Source organism: Scyliorhinus torazame, chromosome 16 (assembly GCF_047496885.1).
Source record: "Scyliorhinus torazame isolate Kashiwa2021f chromosome 16, sScyTor2.1, whole genome shotgun sequence".
Classification (NCBI taxonomy): domain Eukaryota; kingdom Metazoa; phylum Chordata; class Chondrichthyes; order Carcharhiniformes; family Scyliorhinidae; genus Scyliorhinus; species Scyliorhinus torazame.
In genome coordinates, this window is record NC_092722.1 from 161,486,625 (window position 1) to 161,510,820 (window position 24,196).

General features: G+C 44.8%; 1 protein-coding gene across 1 annotated transcript in view; it reads right to left on the reverse strand.

Moving 5' to 3' along the window:
- Positions 1 to 24,196, reverse strand: part of wdr11 (WD repeat domain 11) — a 158,852-nt gene that overhangs the window by 101,380 nt on the left and 33,276 nt on the right. The window contains exons 4-7 of the mRNA XM_072479339.1: positions 22,953 to 23,126; positions 7,125 to 7,308; positions 5,501 to 5,666; positions 4,332 to 4,446 (exon numbers count right to left, since the gene is read on the reverse strand). Of these exons, the coding sequence (XP_072335440.1) occupies positions 4,332 to 4,446; positions 5,501 to 5,666; positions 7,125 to 7,308; positions 22,953 to 23,126 (639 nt within the window). The remainder of the gene's footprint in view (positions 1 to 4,331; positions 4,447 to 5,500; positions 5,667 to 7,124; positions 7,309 to 22,952; positions 23,127 to 24,196) is intronic.

Below are 24,196 nucleotides of genomic sequence, written 5' to 3' on the forward strand. Positions count from 1 at the left end.
TTAAACTTAGATGCCAAGGTGCTGGCAAAGGTTTTTGCCACGAGAATTGAGGATTGTGTGCCGCAGGTCATCTACGAAGACCAGACGGGGTTCGTGAAGGGGAGGCAGTTGAACGTGAATGTGCGGAGGCTCCTGAACGTTATTATGATGCCGGCGAGGGAGGGGGAGGCGGAGATAGTGGTGGCGATGGACGCTGAGAAGGCCTTCGATAGGGTAGAGTGGGGTACTTGTGGGAGGTGCTGAAGAGGTTCGGGTTTGGGGAGGGGTTAGTCAGGTGGGTTAGGCTGTTGTACGAGGTCCCGATGGAGAGTGTGGCCACGAACAAGAGGAGATCTGAGTACTTTTGGTTTCATCGAGGGACGTGGCAGGGGTGTCCCCTGTCCCCCCTGCTATTCGCACTGGCGATTGAACCCCTGGCTATGGCACTGAGGGAGTCGAGGAACTGGAGGGGGTTGGTGCGGGGTGGGGAGGAGCATAGGGTGTCGCTCTATGCGGATGACTTGCTGCTATATGTGGCGGACCCGGTGGGGGGAATGCCAGAGGTAATGAGGATCCTCAGGGAGTTCGGGGATTTCTCAGGGTACAAGCTCAACATGGGGAAGAGCGAGCTGTTCGTGGTTCACCCAGGGGACCAGGAGAGGGGGATTGGCGAGCTCCCACTAAAAAGGGCGGAGAGGAGCTTCAGGTATTTGGGGGTCCAGGTGGCCAGGAGCTGGGGGGCCCTGCATAGACTTAATTTCACGAGGCTAGTGGAGAAAATGGAGGAGTTTAAGAGGTGGGACGCGTTGCCGCTGTCCCTGGCGGGTAGGTGCAGTCAGTTATGATGACGGTGCTGTTCCAGTGCTTCCCCATTCTTATCCCGAAAGCCTTCTTTAGGCGGGTCAACAGGAGCATAACGGGGTTTGTGTGGGCGCGAGGGACTCAGAGGGTGAGAAGGGTGTTCCTGGAGCGGAGTGAGATAGGGGGGGGGCTGGCACTGCCCAACCTCTGTGGGTACTACTGGGCCGCCAATGTGGCGATGGTGCGCAAGTGGGTGATGGAGGGGGAGGGGGCTGCATGGAAGAGGCTGGAGACGGCATCTTGTGAGGGTCCGAGTCTGGAGGCGCTGGCAACGGCGCCGCTGCCGCTCCCTCCAATGAGGTATACCACGAGCCCGGTGGTGGCGGCTACCCTCAAAATCTGGGGGCAGTGGAGGCGGCACAGGGGGGCAGTGGAGGCCTCGGTGTGGACCCCAATATGGGAGAACCACCGGTTTGTCCCAGGGAGAATAGATGGAGGGTTTTCGGGGTGGCACAGGGCAGGGATAAGAAGGTTGGGGGACCTGTTTGTGGACAGGAAGTTCGCGAGCCTGGGTGAGCTGGAGGACAAGTATGGGCTCCCCCCGGGAACACCTTTAGGTATCTACAGGTAAGGGCGTTTGCCAGGCGGCAAGTGGTGGAATTCCCGCTGCTGCTGCCTCGCACGGTACAGGACAGGGTGCTCTCGGGGGGGTGGGTTGGACAGGGGAAGATCTCGGCAACTTACCAGGTGATGCAGGAGGAGGCCTCGGTGGTGGAGTTGAAAGGTAAGTGGGAGGAGGAGTTGGGGGAGGAGATCGAGGAGGGGACGTGGACAGATGCCCTTGGGGGGGGGTGAACTCTTCCTCTTCGTGCGCGAGGCTCAGCCTCATACAGTTTAAGGTGCTGCACAGGGCACACATGATCGGAACATGGATGAACCGGTTTTTTGGGGGTGAGGACAGGTGTGTTAGGTGCTCAGGGAGCCCGGCAAACCACACCCATACGTTCTGGTGCCCAGCGCTGGAGGAGTTCTGGAAGGGCGTAGCAAGGACGGTGTCGAGAGTGGTAGGATCCAGGGTCAAACCGGGCTGGGGGCTCGCAATATTTGGGGTTCCAAGGGAGCCAGGAGTGCAGGAGGCGAAAGAGGCCGGTATTCTGGCCTTTGCGTCCTTGGTAGCCCAGCGAAGGATTCTTCTTCAGTGGAAGGATGCGAGGCCCCCAAGCGTGGAATCCTGGATCAACGATATGGCAGGGTTTATTAAATTGGAGTGTGTGAAATTTGCCTTAAGGGGATCAGTGCAAGGGTTCTTCAGGCGGTGGCAACCGTTCTTGGACTTCCTGGCAGAACGGTAGACATTGGGTTCCTTTTTCATTTTGTTGTTGATATTTTGTGAAAACTTCAATAAAAATTATTTTTTAAAAAAACATTGTTGCTGAAGAAGCTTTTGGCATCATTACAGACTTTCCTATCGTGGACATCGAGCCCACCATAGTAGTGCTCCACAGGGCCATTAACAGTCTTGCCAGTGGTAAAGTCCCTGGAAACAGTGGCATTCCACCTGAAATCATCAAAGGTGAAAACCAGTTCTGCTGCAGCATCTCCATAAACTTTTGTGCCTTTGCTCAAATGAAAGTGTGATGCAAAAATAGTCAGTGGCTGCAACAATTACCGAGGCATCTCCTTGTCGAGTATTGTGGGGAAGGTCTTTGCTCCTTTTGATCCGACCAAATTCCAGACCCTGGCGACACACATCGACCCGGAGTCTCAATGAGGCTTCAGGGAGCTGGCAGATCAAGATGATTTATCACTTTAGCAGTTAAAGGAAATGTGGCAAGAGCAGCACAGACCATTTTGCATTGCCTTTATAGACATCACCAAGGCCCTTGACCTTGACAGCAGAAAAGGATTTTAATTTTGTCTTGCTACAAGAACATGCACAGTTTTGTCACACACAATATATACAATAGGGTAGCATCAAAGGATTTCAAGATCTACCTGCAGGGTAAAGCAAGGCTGCATCCTGGCACCAACTCTCATTGACATATTTTTCTCCATGTGGCTATTGTCTGTTTTTGGCAACTCAAGATGAGGGTGTCTATCTGCATGCCAGAGCTAACAACAAGCTGTTCAATTTGGCAAAACTGAATGCCAAGATTGAAGGGCATAACGTCCTAGCTCATGAGTTGCTGTTTGCTGATGATGTGGTGCTGACATCCCACGCTGAAGTTCACTTGCAACACCTTGTAGATTGCTTCTCCCAGGCCTGTAAGGAGTTTGCATTGAAAATCAGTGTCAGGAGGACCAGTTACAGACCACAATATGGAGACTCCACCTTCCATCGACATTGACAACCTCACTGGAGGTCTTCGACAGGTTCACGCACCTTGGATCAACCATCATCAGCAAACTGCTCCTAGATGCCAAAATCAGCACCAGAATTGCCAGGGTCACAGCTGTAATGTCAAAGTTGAGAAACTGAGTGTGGACCAACAGCAAACTACCTGAAAATACAACGCTCTGCATACCAGGCTTACATAGAACATAGAAGATACAGTGCAAAAAGGAGGCCATTCGGCCCATCGAGTCTGCATCGACCCACTTAAGCCCTCACTTCCACCCTATTCCCGTAACCCAATACCTCCTAACCTTTTTGGTCACTAAGGGTAATTTATCATGGCCAATCCACCTGACCTGCGCATCTTTGGGCTGTGGAAGGAAACCGGAGCACCTGGAGGAAATTCCACACAGACACGGGGAGGACGTGCAGACTCCGCAGACAGTGACCCAGCAGGGAATCGAACCTGGGACCCTGGCGCTGTGAAGCCACAGTGCTATCCACTTGTGCTACCATGCTGTGTGTTCTCATCACCCTCCTTAAGCACGGACAACTTATGCAAGTCAAGGAAAGCAACTTAATAGTTCCTCCTCTGGTGCCTCACATGAATGTAGGCATCCCCTCGCAAGACCAAAGTGACAAACATGGAAATACATCAGCGTGTCGGGATCCCCAGCATGTTTTCCCTCTTCCCTCTTGAGTCAGCAGCGACTGCATTGGCTGGGTCACGAATGCTGAATGAGCTACTACGTCACCCCATGGCATGTTTGCTATCGGCAGAAGACCAACAGATCATCCGACACAAGGATGTCGACAATCAAAACTTCAATGATCGGTGTAGATACATGGGAAAAGCTCGCTGCTGACTGGAATGTCTGGAGACAAGCAGGAAGGGTGTGGATAAAGCAGAGGACAAGAGAAATGACCAGTTTAATGAAAAGAGCAATTCACCTTAGACCAATGCTATTCATTTGTGCCAGTTGCGGAAGGGACCGTCAGTCATGAAGCGGCCACAACAACCACAATAGACGAAGCTCAATAAGTAGTGATATCTGGACACAGTCCATCATCTCCTAAGATGGATAGGTGCCTAAACTCTGATTATACTCAACATACCCACCATGCTGACTGCAGTCAATCCTGGTTATAACTACAGCATAAATAATCTGCAATTTGTTAATCAATTCATTACCAACTGCTTGGCGCACATGCTCACCCTGCTCTTCATTGGAGAGAGCCAGTGCATTGGAATTTGCTCGCCGGATCCTTAGTGTAATACAGCCATTTTCATGAAGACAAAATAAAGCATCCCGTTGGCGGCAAGGAATAACCTGGGACAGAAAAGCAGTAAATACTTTGAAAAATCCATTTGAGTAGCGTCATGTTTAATGCACGAACACTGGAACTTGGTGTGTGTTAGTATTTCATATAAACAAACTGAAAATATTACAGGAAAACGGAACATGATGGGTTTGAGTATTCCGGATGCTCAATAGAAAAGCCAAAAATAGTGATTTAATTTACATCTGATATTTGCCATAATCTCTATGGTTATCAGGAAACAGCCAGATGGTTTTATTATAGATGCTCACATTATAACCACTGAAACATTGATTACATTGGCAGGGTACATCAAATAAATTCAAGACAGCTATTTCAAAGACTATGAAGTTCAACTCAATCTCAAAAAAGCAATCATGAAACTTAGCCAGTACTCAATCCTTAATACTCCCAAAATATTGCCACCATATAACCATCAGATTCTCACTGCAGTCTTGATTTTTGATTACCTAAGTGTGGAAGCACTTTCTGGATTACAATTAAGAGGCTCTTGTCTTTTACGCCTCAGATTTCAACACAAGATATACTGCCAATTCCAACTTCATTCTAAATATCTCAAAAGACTTAACTCCACATTTTTGGTAGTTAAATCATTCTACGGTCATTCCAAATGTAACAATGTCAGGGGTGTTATATTACCTTGTGTAATATCTTATTACTCATTTGCTTCTTTCCAAGATGGTCCTGTATTCGATATTAATTGACACGCGAAGTTTTCAATTAAAGCAAACTGTTTATTGAATAACGATAACAATTGAACTATGAGCTCGTTCTCTCTTCAATAACTAAACCAGAGATTACATTAACAAGATTAAATATATATTAACTATGATTAACAACACCTGCACTCTGAGGTATCTCTCTCTACCTCTGGTCACTAGTCACTCCAAACACAAAGAGGCAGGAACTCTGCTTGAGTTTGGCTTTTATACCCATCTCTAGTGCTGCCATCTAGTGGTTACCTTGCTGTTACTTCTGTATGTTAACCCTTTATATACATACAGATATGCAGATCACTACAAGGGGAAAGGTAGAATTAATTACCTGTAGAAATGGAGCTCCTGTTCTTTCAATAGCAACTATGCCTACTGTTTGGTTTACTTCCAAGTCAAGGATTAGGATTTCTCTGGGATAAAGCAGCAGCATATGGTTCCTCTTAGATGGCAAATAGGACAACTGCAGGCAGTCATTCAAAGTTACTGACTCGGCACTGAAATAATTCAGGTGAATATTAAATTAGTATGATAACAGAAATTTTGCATTCATTACTATATGTTAAAAAGTTAAACATGACGAATTACCCTCAAATAACTACTGCCCTCCATGCAGATGGCAGCATCTCTCACTAAAGAAAAGTGTTTCAAAAGGAGGCCAAGTGTCATGATTGATACGGAGGAAGGATGGTACTATCAGATGCATTGTCTCTCAAAGGAAATGTTAACCTTTGTCTTTCCTCTCTAGTGGTTAAAAAAGATCCAATGGGGCTATTCAAAGAGGAGCATCCTGAAGATATTTCTACCTCAACCACCATCGCTAAAACTGATTTTTTTTTAGTCATTTACTTCATTGTTGTTTGTGGGGCAAATTGATTGCTTCTACTTAGGTTACAGTTACTTAGGTTGCATTTGATACTAAACTCCAAATAGTACTTCATTGATCAAAAAGCACTTTGGGCACCTTCAATAAAAAAGACCCCATGCAACTGAAATATCCTTTCAATCATTTTGCCAGTGTGTCAGTAACTCAAAGGATTGTTTATTTGTTTAATATTTCATTCGAATCGTATTGCATTTTTAGCAACTTGCCACGTAAACATTCAAAAACCTAGAACTTATAAGGCCAAGTCAAACTGGCTGCAGGAGCCCTGCCACAGAAACTTCAATTCTTTGAAGTTTATTCTTTCACAAGAGGTGGGCATCGCTGGCAACGCCAGCATTTGTTGCCCATCCCCAATACACTTGGGTCTTTAATAATGGTGCAATTTAAATTAACAATACAAATATTGTTGCATTCCGCTCCAGGCTCTCGAAAAGGAAATGCTAGTTACATTTTATTTTCATTTCCTATTTTGCAAAAACTTACAGAATTCTTATCAATTACTTGGTGCTTAGGCGAGCATTGAAGCATAAAAGGTTTTATTTGTTGCTTCTATGGGCAATTTACCTGTGTAGAAATGGCAAATTTCTTAAAAGGAAGTTTGTTTAGAAGTAGTGGGATCACTATCAGAAAGCTTACTGAAGCATTATAAAATTAATATATAAATTGTATCAAAATGTTGTCTTAATTTAATAAGCCTAGCCGTAAGTGGGAAACTCTAATGAAAAAAAATACGTATAATCGGGGAGAACGCTTCATATAAATTGTAAATATATAGTCATTAAAAATAGATTAATGATTGAGTATTGATTTTTTTCTTCAACTTTCCAAAATACACATTTTCAATCATGCATGAGGCACTTTTAAACTTGAGGATTAAATAGGGCAATTTTAATTTTGTTAAGCCTGAGCTCATTGATGTAAGTGACATCAGTGCTGGGAAAAGTTAATTTAGAAGACAAGCTCATGAGCAGAGAGGGGAATTCACAGCGAAGAAATGTTCTCTCAATAAAAGGGCAAATTGTAAATAAAACTTGCAAAATATAACGTTACATCTAAAAATGCAACTTACTTGGGTTTTTCATTAGTGATGAGGATTTTCACTCTGTTTAAGGCTTTCTTGGCACCAGTAGCTGCTGGTTTTGTGTGGGCAGGACTTGAGTGAGGACTTGATATATAAACTTTCTTCCCCGAACTGCTGGGAGGTTTGGATGGTGAAAAATCAGAGACAAACACTATACCCTCACTGGTTAGCACTACAAATAGGAGACAACGGAAAACACGTTTCAGTTTTTAAAAAAAAGAAACTTATGAACTTTTTAATAGCAAAACACTGACTTAAATATACGCACAGAAGTGTTACAGCGCAAGAGGAGGCCATTTGGACCATCATGTCTGCACCGACTCTCCAAATGAGCAATTCACGATGTGTCATTCTCCTTCCTGTAACTCTGCACATTCTTCCTTGTTCAATAAGGTTTTTTTTGACTTACTGAGTTGCAATGCAAGATATTTTACCTAAAAATAATAATGTACTCTCTAGCTAGCCACCAAGAGATCTGCAGAATAAAAATGCCCATGACAATTACCCAATTAATGTCTCCTCTCTGCAGAGAAACGCTTAGTGTTCATTCATTGTCTCCCACCAATAGATTAATTCAGTTGTGCTAAAATTGTAGCAGTTAGCTTGTGTGCTATTTGCTATCGCACAGCAACTTGGAACACCAAACATGGTGGTCCATCTTCACAGCAACATGTTCAACACTAAACACATCCTGCGAAATACGAATGTTCCAATTGTCATGTGAGAGTACCTTTAAGACATGGATGTTTAAGCAATGTACCTTTAAGAAAGCAGTGATGTCAGAGTGGGTGGGGCTGAGCTCAGGTCAGCCATTGTGCAGTTTAGTTTTGCAGTTTTGAAAAAGAGCTGGTGTGTGTCTGTGTGTTTCCAGAGAGCTGCAGTTTAGTTTTGCAGTTTGAAAAGAGCTTGGCAGTGTCTCTGTTTGCAGTGAGCTGGATCTCTGCCATGAAAGGCTATGTCTGGATCATTTGGGTGATTTAAACTCATAATAGTAAAGCCTTTAACCTGATGTGATTCTGTTTAAAGGTGTTAAGTCTAATGGAAGTTTGAAGGAACATTTTTAGGAATTTTTACTGTTGCAATATTTTCTGACTTATCTTTGAAGTAAAGGGTGTTAAGAGATCCAATGTTTATTTAAGATGTTAAATTGAATTCATGGAATAAACATTGTTTTGTGTTTTAAAAACCCACGTGTCCATAATTGTAATCCCACACCTAGGGAACAAGCCATGTGCTAGGAAAAGCAACAAATACATTAAAGGGGAAGGTTGGTTGAACTCCATGATACATTTTGGTGTTCTGAAAACGCCTCGCCCATAACACAATATTCTGTCATCTAGCCTGGAAACATAAAAACAGGCTTTATTTCATGTCTGCGCTGCAGCCTTTTAAACTAATTTGAAAATGGTTTCCAGGGGTTAGAAAGTGTTGTTTTCTAAAAAGAAAATCAGTCCTAGTTGTCAGTGTGTCTCAGTGGTAACACTCTCCTTTTTGGGGATCGCTCGCCATCCTGAGAGTTGGCATGTAATGTGCTACGGCCGATTCTTGTAAGCCCATTGTCATTGAATGCTCACTTGCTGATTAATTGGCAATGGGTGGGACTTCCATCTGCCCTTCGAAGGAAGTCTGCCTTTCGAAGGAAGTCTACCTGTGAGTGCTGTTGGTCAGTAAAATTGGCCAACAATTCTCCAACCCGGCCAGGCATAGTACTCCAATGGCCAAAAGTGGTACTTCTGTTTGGAACCAAGTCCGCGGACTAATGGAAAGGTGAATCCCGGTGGTCACCGGGCGTGAGGGTGGGGGACATCCGAGCTTGGGAAGAGCTTAATCGTAGTGCTGAGGGATAGACCGGGAGAGGGGGGCACTCCTCTTCCCATCCGAGATGGAGACTTTTTTTCTGTTCCCCACCCTACCTGCACCCATCAGCCTAGAAATTGAGGCTGGATGGGGAAAGACCAGCAAGGGCCTTAATAGGTGAAAGAGTGGGTTTTCTGCCCGCCGAAGTTGAAATTGAGTCTGTGTTTCGGTGGAAGGTTTCCAGGGGAGAATTCCATCCGTTCAATTATACGTCCGCCCCCAACCTCCGAACCCACCTTTTGGCTTGGTTTTTGGGGGGGGGGGGGGGGTGGGGGTGCTAAATTTCAGCCCTTTGAATTAGAAGGATGCGGGTCCATGTCCCACTCCAGTGACTTGGGTACATAGGCTAGGGCCCCCTCTGTGCAGCACCAGAGTAGGTGGCTTTTTTCTGATGAGCTGTTGAACTGAAACCTCATCTGCAATCTCATGACATGATTTAAAGAGAAGGGAAGTGCTCTTTGCCCTTTCCGCTATCTGTCCCTCAACTGACATCACGAAAACAGATCAGGTCATTACTTTGCCAGCCATGTGGGTCATAGATTATCATAAAATTTACAGTGCAGAAGGAGGCCATTCGGCCCATCGTGTCTGCACCGGCTCTTGGAAAGAGCACCCTACCCAAGGTCAACACCTCCACCCTATCCCCATAACCCAGTAACCCCACCCAACACGAAGGGCAATTTTGGACACTAAGGGCGATTTATCATGGCCAATCCACCTAACCTGCACATCTTTGGACTGTGGGAGGAAAACGGAGCACCCGGAGGAAACCCACTGTGAAGCAATTGTGCTATCCACAATGCTACTGTGCTGCCCCTTGCTCTGCAGAAATTGTCTGGCATACATTATCTCATGTAGAGGATGTAGGCTTACTATTAAGGCCAGCATTTATTATCCTTCCCTAATTGTCCTTGAAAAAGTAGAGATGAGCCAACTTCTTGAATGCAAACAAGTAGCTTAATAGGTCATTTCAGAAGGCAGTTAGAGTTAATGGCACCGTGGGTCTGGAGTCAAGTATAGGCCAGGTCAGGTAAGGATGGCAGATTTCCTTTCCTGAAATACATTAGAGAACCTGATGGGGTTTTTATGGCAATCCTGTCACTGATACTAGCTTTTTTCCCAAGTTTTATTTAATTCATTGAAGTTAAATTCCCCAGCCTCTATACTAAGATTTGAACACATCTTTATAGTATTAGTCCAGACCCCTGGATTGTTAGTACAGCATAGAGGAAGCATTCAGCCCATTCAGTCAACCCCGGTTCTTTCGAAGAGCAACACAGTTACTCGCACTACCCATGCTTCTACCACATTCCTGCAAATGTTTCTTTTTCAAGTATATAATCTAATCACCTTTGAAGGCTACAATTGAATCAGTACCCATCAGTTGCCCGCCCTTTCTTCTATTAATAAAGTATCTGGACTGAAAGGAAAACTTGTATTTGTGTCACGCTTTTCACAATCACTGAATGTATTAAAGTGCTTTAGAGCCAATGAGTTATCTTTGAAGTGTTGCAACTGTTGTAATGTAGGCAACATGCACTCAAAACATCTCCCCTTTAAAGTTGATTAATTGTTCCATTACATTTCTGCGCATCAGTCTTTGCCTCCAATTTATCGGGGCCAGACCCATCAATTCACTTAAATTAGCCCAGCCCCGGTCAAGTATTTTTATTCTACATTAAAATGCTGTAGAATAAGTATTCTTCAGTATACTTATACTGTATATAAGTCCTTCTCTATTGTAAGCCTTACAATACTATGATCGCTGTTCCAGAGATGTTCCCCAATTGTGACATTCTCATCTTAACCCATTTTATTCCTCAGGACTAAATCCTGCAAATTATTTGTTAGGCAGGAAACATACAGGTTTAAAAAAATCTCCAAAAACACTTCGACAAGTAGATGTAGATTGCCATCTGCACTGTGAAAAGTAGTGTTATTCTGACAAATACACGTCCTGGATCTATAACTGAGCTCAGCCAGGAGAAAGCTCCACGTATATTTATTTATACAAATGTGAAAAATTCAATTCCCAGCTTTAATGTTTTTGGTGCGTTGGGAACAAGCAAGTACGTCTACATTATTATTACATTATGAAGTCTGTGTAGTTAGCTTACAAAGGGTTCAGGCAATCCAAATACTTAGGCTTGACTCATCACATGGTATGCTATTTCAGAACCGGAATTTAATGAAATACTGTTTAAATTAATTTTTGCAATACTTCTATCGCTTTGTTGACACAATGCTCCCAATATTTCAAAATAAGTGCCTTATGTAAGAGATGCATGAATATTTGAATCATTAAATATAGACCAAAGAAGCACAAAATAAATACACAGTTACAGGGCTCTTTTCTGACTGGGTTCAGCCTAAGATCCAATGATAGACCATTTGCAGTGTTCACATTATGCTGCACTGCACAACAAATTCTGCACCTAGTTTCAGAGTACAAGTGTAGCATATGTCAGCCTTGGAATGCTGATGTGGCACTGAAGGTGGTAGAAAACAAGCAAGACTGTATCAATTTCAAGCATCACAAATTAAAAACTCCGGTAATGGACACTGAGTGAGAAACATCACAGAGATGATGTACAGTAGGGGCTTACCTAAGAATTGGGCATGAAAATGGGAACAGAAGTTCTACTCCTCATTAATACGAAAGGAGGGAAGTCACACACAGACAGACAGAAGGCTACTGCCACTGACTTCAGGGATAAAATAGGAAATATTATTTTCATAACATTAAGAAACACAATTTTTCTATAAAGTGCACATCATTTTATAGAGGTATTTCTTGGCCTCAAAGGACAGGAGTTAAGAATATTTCAGTTAGGCTCCGTAAGGTCAATGTCTTTCAGCTTTTCTTTTGAAAAATGTAGCAGCTTTTTGTGTAAAGAATGAAAGTTGCACACACCACACATGACTGAACTCCAAACTAGATCAATCATTTTTACATTTCTCACCAAATCTTGTGCCGTTGCAAAACCAGAAAAAGATGTGTTTTGCCACAGTCAAATGTTTACAACACCTTAACTAGTCAATGTATTGAATCATTCAGAGGCAAACAGTTTCTAAAATTTGTTTAAGGTTTGTAGAAAAATAAACTTGCAGCTTATTTCTTGTGAATTCACAGAATCACAAAACTGTTACATCGCAGGAAGCCTCCATTTGGCCCATCGTGTCATGCAGCAGTTCTCCAAAACAAGCATCATGACTTAGTGCCAGTCCCTTGTACTTCTCCCAAGATAGTGATACCCTCTATTAGCCCTCGGGGCTTAACATTTAATCCACTACATTTCAGTTGTTGTAAATTATTAAATTGCTGTGGATTGTGTGTCTTCATCGTTCTACAGAAAAGATTGTAATCACTGATAGGAGGATGTTGCACTATAATGGCCAATCAAGTTTTCCCTTACTTGCCAAATGAATTGTACCTTGTTGCATACACCACTTCAGTGATTCTAATGATGATATCAGAATATTGCAACATAAAACTGTAGCCATCTGAGAAGGCCACTTACAAAGGATCCTGGGACATATAGCCACCTGCAAAGAACCATGGGAAATATGGTCAACCCAAGACTCAGACGCTCAGAGCTTATGTATATTGGCAACTAATATAACTAGACGCTATCGAAATCCCCAGCTACTTTGCATTCTAATGGCCCATTTCCCCAGAACAAAAGACCTGTACTCAGGTAACAGATACAGAAATAGACTCATCGGCGCCACTCCCTTTGCTCAGGGAGCCCAAAAAGCCAAGGTCAATGACCACTCAGGACACTCCCCACCATCAAGGCACCCGCCCTTTATTGGCCAAAATCGAAGGCACTAATCGAAGCCTGCCGAATTATTGGGTCCAAAGCTAAGGACCGCCCAAAAGAGTGCAAAATCCAAGAAGGATAAAGAGAGACACTGCCATGTGCTCGGTCTCTCTTAGCCCTGGCGCTCGGTCTCTCTTGGCCCCGACCTATGCCTAAAATCAAGTGTAGCATCACGACCAGAAGACAAGTTCAAGACCAACGATCGCTACCAGACGGATGAGCCCAGCAAAAACAAAGTCACTTCTCCAGACTCAGCCACGCAAGATCTGAACAAAGGCCTTGTTCCTCTGCATAAAGTCGGGTGCCTGAAGTTAAGTACAGGTTGTTGCAGTGTTAGGTATAATTTAGCTTGTAGTGTTTTATGTTGCATGTCTTATGTTGCATGTCAAAGTAATTCTTGTGTGTAAATAAACTATCATTGAGCTTGAACTAACTAACTGGTTGTTTGATCTTTGATCGATATCCGGTAAAACCTTGTGGTGGTATCATTTGATACCTGGCGACTCTGAAAAGCAATATCATCATTAATAACTGTCATATCTGTATCCAGTTAAAAGAGCAACATCATTGGCGTCACCGGTGCCGATTGGCAACATTATTGGCGACATCTGAAGGGACTCGACCTAGAAGTGATTTTGTCACTCCGAGAGAACCCACAAAACTTTGCATTAGAAACCCAATTGAGAAAAGTGAAAGAAACCACAAGTGTAAGGCCCGTATCGATCAAATCTCCAAGATTCGGAAGTGCGTATTAACTAACAGGGATATAAGGTAAAGTCGTTAGAATTTGTTGCGTAAAACTATCGGGAGTATTATGAACCGGAAAATAGCCTAGGCCATACCCGCTGTTCGAATCGCCGCTTTATTCCCCCTGTCCCAAATTAACGGTAGGAAAATAGGTAATAGAAGCAATGGCAGCAAAGGCAATGGGACACCTAATGAACCCGAGGTCGCAGCGACCAGTAGAGCAGAGCAGTGCCCCATATGGGAAGAGGAATTGAGAAAGTATTTGAAGGGGAAAGGATGGCCCCTTTGGTCCGAGTTTTGTTTAAATGAAGAGTCAGGTCCAGGAAGCATAGGACAAACCTGGTGGGACAACCTGACCGAGGTAGATAAAAAGAATGCAGTGAAAGTTCCTAAGCCGATGGCAATTGTGTCCTGTTTGGCACAATTGCGCGGCACAGAAGAGGCTGTGAGGACACTCCGCAGACAGCTAGTTGAGAAAGAGGAGAAGAATGAGGGAAACTTTAGTGAATGTGAGAAGATTAATGAGCAACTCCGGGAACAGTTGGCAGCTAAAGATAAAGAGATGGCTGATGTCAAACGGGCACACCAATCTTGTTTAGTTCACCTTAGCAGTTTATAGACCCAGTACGATAAAACCTACCAAGATACACAGCGCGCAATTTTGGTACGAGAAGAGACAGAACAGCAGGTAGCACAGTTAACGAGACAATGCGTAGATTTAAAAGCAGCTTTACGAGCGCTCCATAGTTCCACAACGGAACAAAGACGGAGTAAAGTAGATCATGCCAAATGTAGGCAACAAATAGCAAAGTTACAGTCACTGATTTCAGTGCAAAACAGACTCAGAGATACCTTTGGACCGAATTTAGATCAGGAGAATGGCCCCAGTTGGCAAGAACTAAATGAAACCGCCCATAGATATGTGGAGGATACAGAAAATCAGAATAGAGCCCCCCGGGCCCCGAAAAGGAAAGCATCCGCACCACCGACTGCACAGGCAGCACACACCCCCATGAATCCAGTCACCACACAGCGCACATCACAGGATTGCGAGGAGCTCGATTTTGTTTACACCACCCCTCTAACCATCACCCAATTGAGATGCCTGCGCCAAAATTGAACCATTTGAACCCACAGCAGACCCGCATAATTTCTTTGGGAGAGTAAGACAGCAAACAGTTATGTACAGTCTGGACGAACCGGAGGAAGTTAAGCTTATAGTCATGAACCTGGACCCGTCCGTTAGCTCAGCTTTACCAGAACCCCAGAATGTAGGAGGAGGGAGCCTGCAGGAGATGAAGGCAGCTATTTTAGACACGATTGGATACAACAGAGGAGATCCCGTAGAAGGTTTGAACCGATGCAGACAAAAGAAGGCAGAGCATCCGACTGCATATGCAGGTCGCCTTTGGATCCATTTTGAAGCAGTATTTGGGGAATTGAACTGCACAAACTTCGATAATGACAACACAACTAAATGGGCTCGTACTTTAGTCTCCCATGCCACAGAAGCAGGTCAAAAAGCCTGTGTAAATTACGACCCCGCAGACAACACACATAATGAAGTTTGGGTTTTAAAGAGACTCTCCAGGGCTTGGGAACAATCCCTACATAGAAAGGCAGATCAGGAGAAGGCAAAAGCAAATATGACCCAATCAGGACTACTCAGGATCCCGCATGGGTAAATGAGGGCAGAAATTAGAGTCATCACCCCAGAGCACAGGCACCACGAGGTTGCTATAATTGTGGACAAATGGGACATTACGCCCGCGAATGCAACGCCAACGGAACCAGCAATCTAACGCCCCACCTAGGAACAATGTAATGCCCATACATAGCATTAGCGCCCGAGCAGATAATGCAGTGATTATTAGCACAGATTGACGGTGTTCGGACTCCCCAACTTGGGTCTGCCACACACTCTGGGACAAATCAGGCAGACCAGTAGTCACAGGCACAGTCCGGGGACACCCAGTAGAGTTCCTTTGGGACACACAGGAGAGTCCCGCACCACTTTATACTCCTCCACAATGTTTCAGCGCGACAAATGGCCCACCACAGACACCATCACTCTTAGTGGACGTACAGGACATGTACTGCAGGGATACATTACGGCCCCCCGTAGATATTCAAATCGGCAACATAAACACCAAGCACCCTGTTGTTTTAGTGGACTTGCCCCAAACAGCAGAGCACATTTTAGGAATCGACTTCATGAGCTCACACAACCTTTCCTATGACCCCGTGAATAAGTGTGTATGGAAAATGGCCAGGACAGCAAGAGCCCCCGCCACGCTCACAGTAGGGGACTACGAACAGAGAATCTGCTCAGTAGGCGACTATTGGTTTGATCCGCAAGCCATTAGTACAGGTAAGATGATTAGAGAGGTCCTAAGGAAACATAAAGCATCCTTCGCCCAGCACAAGCACAATTGTGGAAAAATTCCAGGAACAGTCACAATTACTGGTCCCGATTGCAAGCCCCAGAAACAATATGGTTTCCCACAGCAGCCGAGGGTGAGATTGCAAAAGATATCAATAGCTTACTAGATCAAGGAGTAATTCAGCCCGTAATCTCAACAAACAATGCCCCAATTTGGCCCGTAAAGAAACCCGACGATTCATGACGATTGACCATTGACCACCGAGAGCTCAACAAGTTCACCCCATTAGCAGCCCCCACCGTTGCCACGAGTCCCGAAACCATGCTGAAGCAGGAAGTACATGCTAAGTACTTTACTGTGCTGGACATTAGCAATGGCTTTTGGTCCATTCCCTTAGATAAGGCCTGTCAATACAAGTTTGTGTTCACATTTGAAGGACAGCAGTATACATGGACATGCCTCCCGCAAGGTTTCCACAACTCCTCCTCCATCTTCCACCGACAATTGGCCAACGGACTTTTCAAATTTTCCCGACCCGAATGCCTTATTCAGTATGTGGACGACATACTCCTACAGGCGGACACAAAGGAAGAGCCTGTTAAGCTTCTTTCCGAATTGCTAGGTCTCTTACAATCAATTGGATGCAAAGTCAACCCGAAAAAAGCCCAGATCCTGAACGAAAAGGTCCTTTACTTAGGTACCATTATCACATACGGGAAAAGAGAGATCGAACAGAAACGGATTGAATCAATAGTTAAATTGCCCCTGCCCCACAATGTCACTGCACTCCGATCATTCTTAGGATTAGTTGGGTATTGTAGGAACCATATAAATGGTTTTGCCACAATAGCAGCCCCACTTTCAGAACTCCTTAAAAAGAACACCCCATGGGAATGGCTTCCTCAGCACACGGATGCCATCGATGAATTAAAACGTGCCCTAGGCATAGCCCCTGTTTTGCAGGTACCAGACCCACACTCTCCCTACACCATAGAAGTAGCGAACACCGACCGAACCCTCTCTGCAATACTATCACAGGACAGACTTGACCGTTTAGGACCCGTAGCCTATGCCTCACGGGTTTTGGATCCCGTGGAGCAAGGATTTTCAGCCTGCACTTGCTCGCAGTCTTTTGGGCAGTTCAATATTTTGCATATATCACAGACCTCAACCCCGTAACGATTTTAACCGAGCACACCCCAATGCAACTACTGTTAGATGGTCGGTTAAAGGACGGTTCAGTTAGCCAGATCAGAGCAGCTCGCTGGACCCTGCTCTTACAAGGAAGGGACATCACAGTTAAAAGGACAAAGACCTACACATTTTTAGTGGACAACCTGCAGTATGAAGGAACCCCACGAGTGCCAGATCATTGCAGCCAAACACCACACAGGACCCTTTATTCCAAAATCACTACCCACACGAGCAGACATCAGAACACTGACCCCGACCACAGATAATTCTTTAAAAATTTATGTAGATGGTTCTACCACCATTGACAACGGAAAAAGAATAACATGATGCGGTATTTATGTAGAAGGCGCACAAGGACGCGCATTGGAGGAAATATCTTTAAAATTGCCAAGCCACTTAGGATCACAAGCAGCCGAATTAGTAGCAATAGCATATGTAGTGCAGCATCCAGATTCTTTCCCTACCCCCGCAGATGTATATTCGGACAGTTTATATGTCTGCAATAGTTTGACAGAATTCCTGCCCCTGTGGGAATCTAGAGGATTCATATCCACGGATGGTAAACCCCTACCCTCAGCCTCATTATTGAAGCATATTCTTGAGACAGCAAAAGACCGCACATATGGCATAATCAAAGTCAGAAGCCATTATCGTTCCTCCCCACCCGGTAATGTAAAGGCAGACGCCTTAGCCAAGTCAGGATCACGACACGGTCACTTTTGGCAACCCCCCCCCCCCCAAGAGTGAACCGATACACGCAGTCCAGGTTTCACAGACCAATATCGAAGATTTAGCCCAGGCCCAAAACGCAGACGACACTCTTAAGCAAGTTTTAGACGGAAACTACCCAGCCCCCTACGACAAATTCAAGGACTCACTGACGGTACAGGACAATAAAAGTTTAAAGAATGGAATATATGTGAAATGAAATGAAATGAAAATCGCTTATTGTCACAAGTAGGCTTCAATGAAGTTACTGTGAAAAGCCCCTAGTCGCCACATTCCGGCGCCTGTTCGGGGAGGCTGGTACAGGAATGTGGTCCCCATCCAGGACAGAGACCAGATAATTTGCCAGTTCCAGGACGGACATCAATGAAATGAAATGAAAATCGCTTATTGTCACGAGTAGGCTTCAATGAAGTTACTGTGAAAAGGGGTAGAAACCACCATTGCCCACTTAAGACCTTTGTGCTGGTGGCCCGATTTAAAAGCAGACGCATTATAGAACATAGAAAATACAGCACAGAACAGGCCCTTCGGCCCACGATGTTGTGCCGAACCTTTGTCCTAGATTAATCATAGATTATCATTGAATTTACAGTGCAGAAGGAGGCCATTCGGCCCCCTGAGTCTGCACCGGCTCTTGGAAAGAGCACCCTACCCAAACTCAACACCTCCACCCAACACCAAGGGCAATTTTGGACAGTAAGGGCAATTTATCATGGCCAATCCACCTACCCTGCACATCTTTGGACTGTGGGAGGAAACCGGAGCACCCGGACGAAACCCACGCAGACACGGGGAGGACGTGCAGACTCCGCACAGACAGTGACCCAAGCCGGAATCGAACCTGGGGCCCTGGAGCTGTGAAGCAATTGTGCTATCCACAATGCTACCGTGCTGCCCTTAAGAACAAATAAATCTACACTTTATCATTTTACCGTAATCCATGTACCTATCCAATAGCTGCTTGAAGGTCCCTAATGTTTCCGACTCAACTACTTCCACAGGCAGTGCATTCCATGCCCCCACTACTCTCTGGGTAAAGAACCTACCTCTGATATCCCTCCTATATCTTCCACCTTTCACCTTAAATTATGTTGAGAATTGTTTAATCTGTGCACAGAATAATCCTGAAAGGTACTCCAGGAAAGGACAATTAAGACACACCCAACCTGTTAATGGCCCATGGACGAATTTACAGCTCTATTACATTAGTCCCCTCCCCCTGCAGAAATGGTTTTAAATATGTGTTGATAGTCATCGACACCTTCACAAAATGGGTGGAGTATTTCCCTCCAGGACAAACACGGCTATGGCAACAGCCAAGATCTTAACAGCAGATATTTACACGCTGGGGACTTCCCTGCAGCATTGAATCAGACCAAGGTTCCCATTTCACCGGCAGAGTAATGCAGAACGTCCTAACGATTTTTGAAATAAAACAAAAATTCCACATTGCTTATCACCCCCAATCCAGCAGTATTGTGGAACCTATGAATCGGACCCTTAAAGCGACTATTAGGAAAATGGTGCAACAGCATAACACCACATGGGATACAGTTCTCCCATTCGCCCTTATGTTTATTAGGAACACATTATCCAGTTGCACAGGTTTCACCCCACACACCCTCATGACCGGACGACCCGTGAAAGGAACTGAATGTTTATTAGGACTTGATTTGGCCAGCCCCACAGTCACCGCCCTCACCCACGAAAAAGCAGTCCAACAACTCACGGAAAATATTAAAGCAGTCCAATCGCTGCAGCTGTCCGACTAGGCACTAGGAAAAAGCAGAGCAAGGCCTGCTTTGATAAAACAGTCCACCCAGTAGAGTATACTTTCGGTCAGCAAGTGATGGTTTCCCTGTATAATCCCAGTTCGGGCCTCACCCCTAGATTTGCAGGACCCTACTCCATTTCGGATACAGTGAGCCCCTCGGTGTACAAAATAATGTACCCCAATGGAAAAACAGGTTGGTTCCATATCAACCAGCTGAAAGTTTATGGAACCCAATGTAGCCACTCCCACCACGTCTCCCAAGCAATGGCAGACGATTCCGCCACACCCAACGACAACTTAGACCAGCGCCTCCCCCCCCCCCCCCCCACCTAGCCAGGACAGCACGTCCACGCCCACAGACCCGACTTTGTCTCCGCCCACAGGAGGTACACCTTTCCACCTTGAGCTTGATTCGGACGACAGCGACAGCCCCTGGAACCGCGGCCAGGACACATTTGGCCCCCTGTACCCCCTTTCACTACCATAGCCAGAGCCACTGCCACCACCCGACAACGTAAATGTGCCCTTTGCAGCTACCGCCCCTCATGACAAACGAACACCCCAGTGGCACCGCGACAACTCTTGTCAATTAGTAAGGAATGACGATTCCGATCCCACGACGGCCCACGCGGCCACGGCACAGAAACGACAGACACGAGTTTGGCAACCAGGAGATGGTGATGACTCAAGAGTCTGACTCCCGTTACGGTAACCCTTTCGCGACGCTTTTTGATACGGAACCCTGAGGTGTCCAGATGATGAGAAAAAGGAACCGCATGTGAATTACGGTGTCCGATTTCCTGATGGAACCTGCCTGCTTTCTTTCTTTCTTTCTTATTGCTACATGGTTTTAATTAACGTCGGCCAGTTACAAAATTTCTTGATACAGTCATGTCACTCTTCTGACGCCATTTACTGCCCAATGACCGTCAAAGGAACAAATTGTTGGATCCCATATGTTACAAATTCTTTCTGCTCATTCGGTCACCCAGGTAGGGAGTAACGGCACTAATCCCTGCCCCGCCTGAGGACCCCCCAATGCATCCAGTCAGCCAAGCTCGGGTAGTGGAGCAACGGCACTGATCACCACCCTACCCAGGGAATCTCACCCATACTTGCCCTGCCGTGGCCCACACGCACCTCATGCTTCGATCACTTCAAGTAATCTGGAATAGTTTTTTACACTCCTTACTGTCCTTGGCGGGTCTTTGTTTCCACTTATCTGCTCTTTAGTGTGGTTTAAAGAATGCCTTTTGCCACAGCCTGTACACTCGACTCTTTACCTTCTGCGACTGTTTGGTCGCTACCCCAACTGCTATTTACATGTTTGACACACTTGATTGTTACACATTTGCTGCTATACGTGAACTACCTCTGGACCCTAGACGGAGAAATCGCATCGCATCGACCACAAGCTGTGGGGTTCCTTGCACTTAAACAGAATTTTTCTTTTTCGTATGTCTTGTGTCTAAAATGGTTATTTAAAAAAAATAAAAATGAGGGAGTCACACATGGTGACTTCTAATGGGTAATTGAAGTTGAAGAGAGAAAGACAAACAAAACGAGATGTTAACCAACGATTATAACAGATATTATGCTTGCACCCTCAGGAATATACGAAGAACGAAGAACAAAAAGACAAGATGAAGACAGGACTGATGACCTCCATTGTGATCATCGCTGGACTCCTACAACTGCGCGCGTTGACAGCCTTTGTACCTCACACCACACCAGCCCCGGACATGACCATACAATATGAGACCCCTAGCCCGGACACCACACCTCACATGAAAATAAACACTGATACCTCCACATGGTGCGAAAACATTGTAAAATGGTATTCCCTTTCCTATACAGTAGAACCCCTTTTGGTAATAGCAATACTCTGCAGTGTCGTTCAGACACTTGGACTCCGCAAATGGCAAAGGAGAGCCTCCCGCTCCCCGATATACACACTCCAAGCCCCTTTCCTTGGAAAGCAATGAACCCCACAAACCTTTTAAACCTTTTTCACTGACAAAATAAAATATTGTACTTCTTCTATGACTGGAATAGATTAAGTAGAGATGTGATGCTGCTGTTTATTTCTTAAAATGTTTTGTATTGTACATAAGTTCCTTTTTGATATTTGCCAGCAGCGTGAGAGTAGCTTAGGTAATGATAGTTAGAGGTTCCCTTGTGTAAATAAGTTAAATGTATAATGATTCAATGTTTTATAGTGGCCCCTTAGGGTTTATGAATTTATGATGTGTTGATAAATTTAGGTAAATGCTCCAAAAAACATAGGACAGAGTAGTGTAGAACCTGTAGTTGACCAAGGGTAACCGGCACACCAAGGACGGATGAGGATCAACAGTGTGTTCCACCACGCTTCGCGTTCAGGATCAAAAGGACGGGATGTAGCCATCTGGGATGGCCACTTACAAAGGATCCTGGGAAATATGGCCACCTGCAAAGGACCATGGAAAATATGGTCATCCCAGGACTCAGACTCTCAGAGCTTATGTATATTGGCAACTCAGATAACTAGACGCTATCGAAACACCAAGCTACTTTGCATTCTAGTGGCTCATTTCCCCAGAACAAAAGACCTGTACTCAGGTAAGATACAGAAACAGACTTCGGCGCCACTCCCTTTGCTCAGGACTCGCCCCGTCATCAAGGCACCTGCCCCTTTATTGGCCAAAATCAAAGGCAGTAATCGAAGCCTGCCGAATTATTGGGTCCAAAGCTAAGGACAGCCCAAAAGAGCGCAAAATCTCAGAAGGATAAAGAGAGACACTGCCATGTGCTCGGTCTCTCTTGGCCCCGGCGCTCGGTCTCTCTTGGCCCCGACCTACGCCTAAAATCAAGTGTAGCATCACGACCAGAAGACAAGTTCAAGACCAACAATCACTACCAGACGGATGAGCCCAGCAGAAACGAAGTCACTGCTCCTGACCCAGCCACGCAAGATCCGAACAAAGGCCTTGTTCCTCTGCATAAAGCCGGGTGCCTGAAGTCAAGTACAGGTTGTTGCAGTGTTAGGTATAATTTAGCTTGTAGTGTTTTATGTTGCATGTCAAAGTTATTCTTGTGCGTAAATAAACTATCTTGAACTTGAACTAACTAACTGGTTGTTTGGTCTTTGATCGCTATCCGGTAAAACATTGTGGTGGTATCATTTGATACCTGGCGACTCTGAAAAGCAATATCATCATTAATAACTGTCATATCAGTATCCAGTTAAAAGAGCAACATTATTGGCATTTCCGGTGCCGATTGGCAACAATACCTTCTATTTAAGCAGAAAGAGGAATCAACTTACAAGCTAGATTTGATAGCTCAAAGGGATCAAACGAAAAGGAAAGTATATTTTCTGCATAACTTTTTTTCCACAATTTGGTACCAGTATCTGCATTCCAAAGAACAATGTAGTTCGGTGGATGAATCGCTAATAGGAGGTCTCGGGAGGCATCCTGATTCCACAGCCACTCCATGTCTGTTAGCAAGAAGGAAACAGAAAAAAATCGGTAACAGTGTCTCCTTTCGGCTTGAGGACAAGAACGTGGCTGAGCTTTAAGCAATACAGAATAAGATTTAATCACACAATTTAAAGAAATCGCATATAATAGAGGCACAACAATCTGGCATGTCATCACATTTCAAACCTGGTTTGACTGCATATCAGGCTAATGAGCAAATGTGCCTCTTGGTTGATTGTAAAAGGTACAATGTGACTCAGGAATGTCCACTTTTTACCACTAATTTCTAGGTAGAGTACAGGCAGAAACTCATCACTAGTTCTTACATTTACAAAGTCAGCACTCTGCAATCTAAGTGTATTAAAAACAAACATACTGATGCTAATTACTTCAATAATTAATTTTCTTTACTTATCACATTAGGAGCTGATTATTAAAGGCAACAAGGGCAGCACGGTGGCGCAGTGGGTTAGCCCTGTTGCCTCATGTGCCGAGGTCCCAGGTTCGATCCCGGCTCTGGGTCACTGTCCGTGTGGAGTTTGCACATTCTCCCCGTATTTGCGTGGGTTTCGTCCCCACAACCCAAAGCTGTGCGAGCTATGTGGATTAGCCATGCTAAATTGCCCCTTAATAGGAAAAAATGAATTGGGTACTCTAATTTATTTAAAAAAAATTAAAGGCAACATGGGCTCAAGGGGTCAATCTGATTTGATTTATTCTCATGTGTACCAAGGTACAGTGAAAAGTATTGTTCTGCAAAGTCCAGGCAGATCGTTCCATATATGAAAAAACATAGGACATACATAAATACACAAAGTAAATATATAGACACAAGCATCGGGTGAAGCACATGGAGTGTAGTACTACTCAGTAATAGATGTATGATGCGATCAGTCCCGTCCATAAGAGGGTCATTAAGGAGTCTGGTAACAGTGGGGAAGAAGCTATTTTTGAATCTGTTAGTGCGTGTTCTCAGACTTTTGCATCATCTGCTCGATGGAAGGGGTTGGAAGAGAGAATAACCCAGGTGGGAGGGTTCTTTGATTATGCTGCCCACTTTCCCAAGGCAGAGGGAGGTATAGACAGA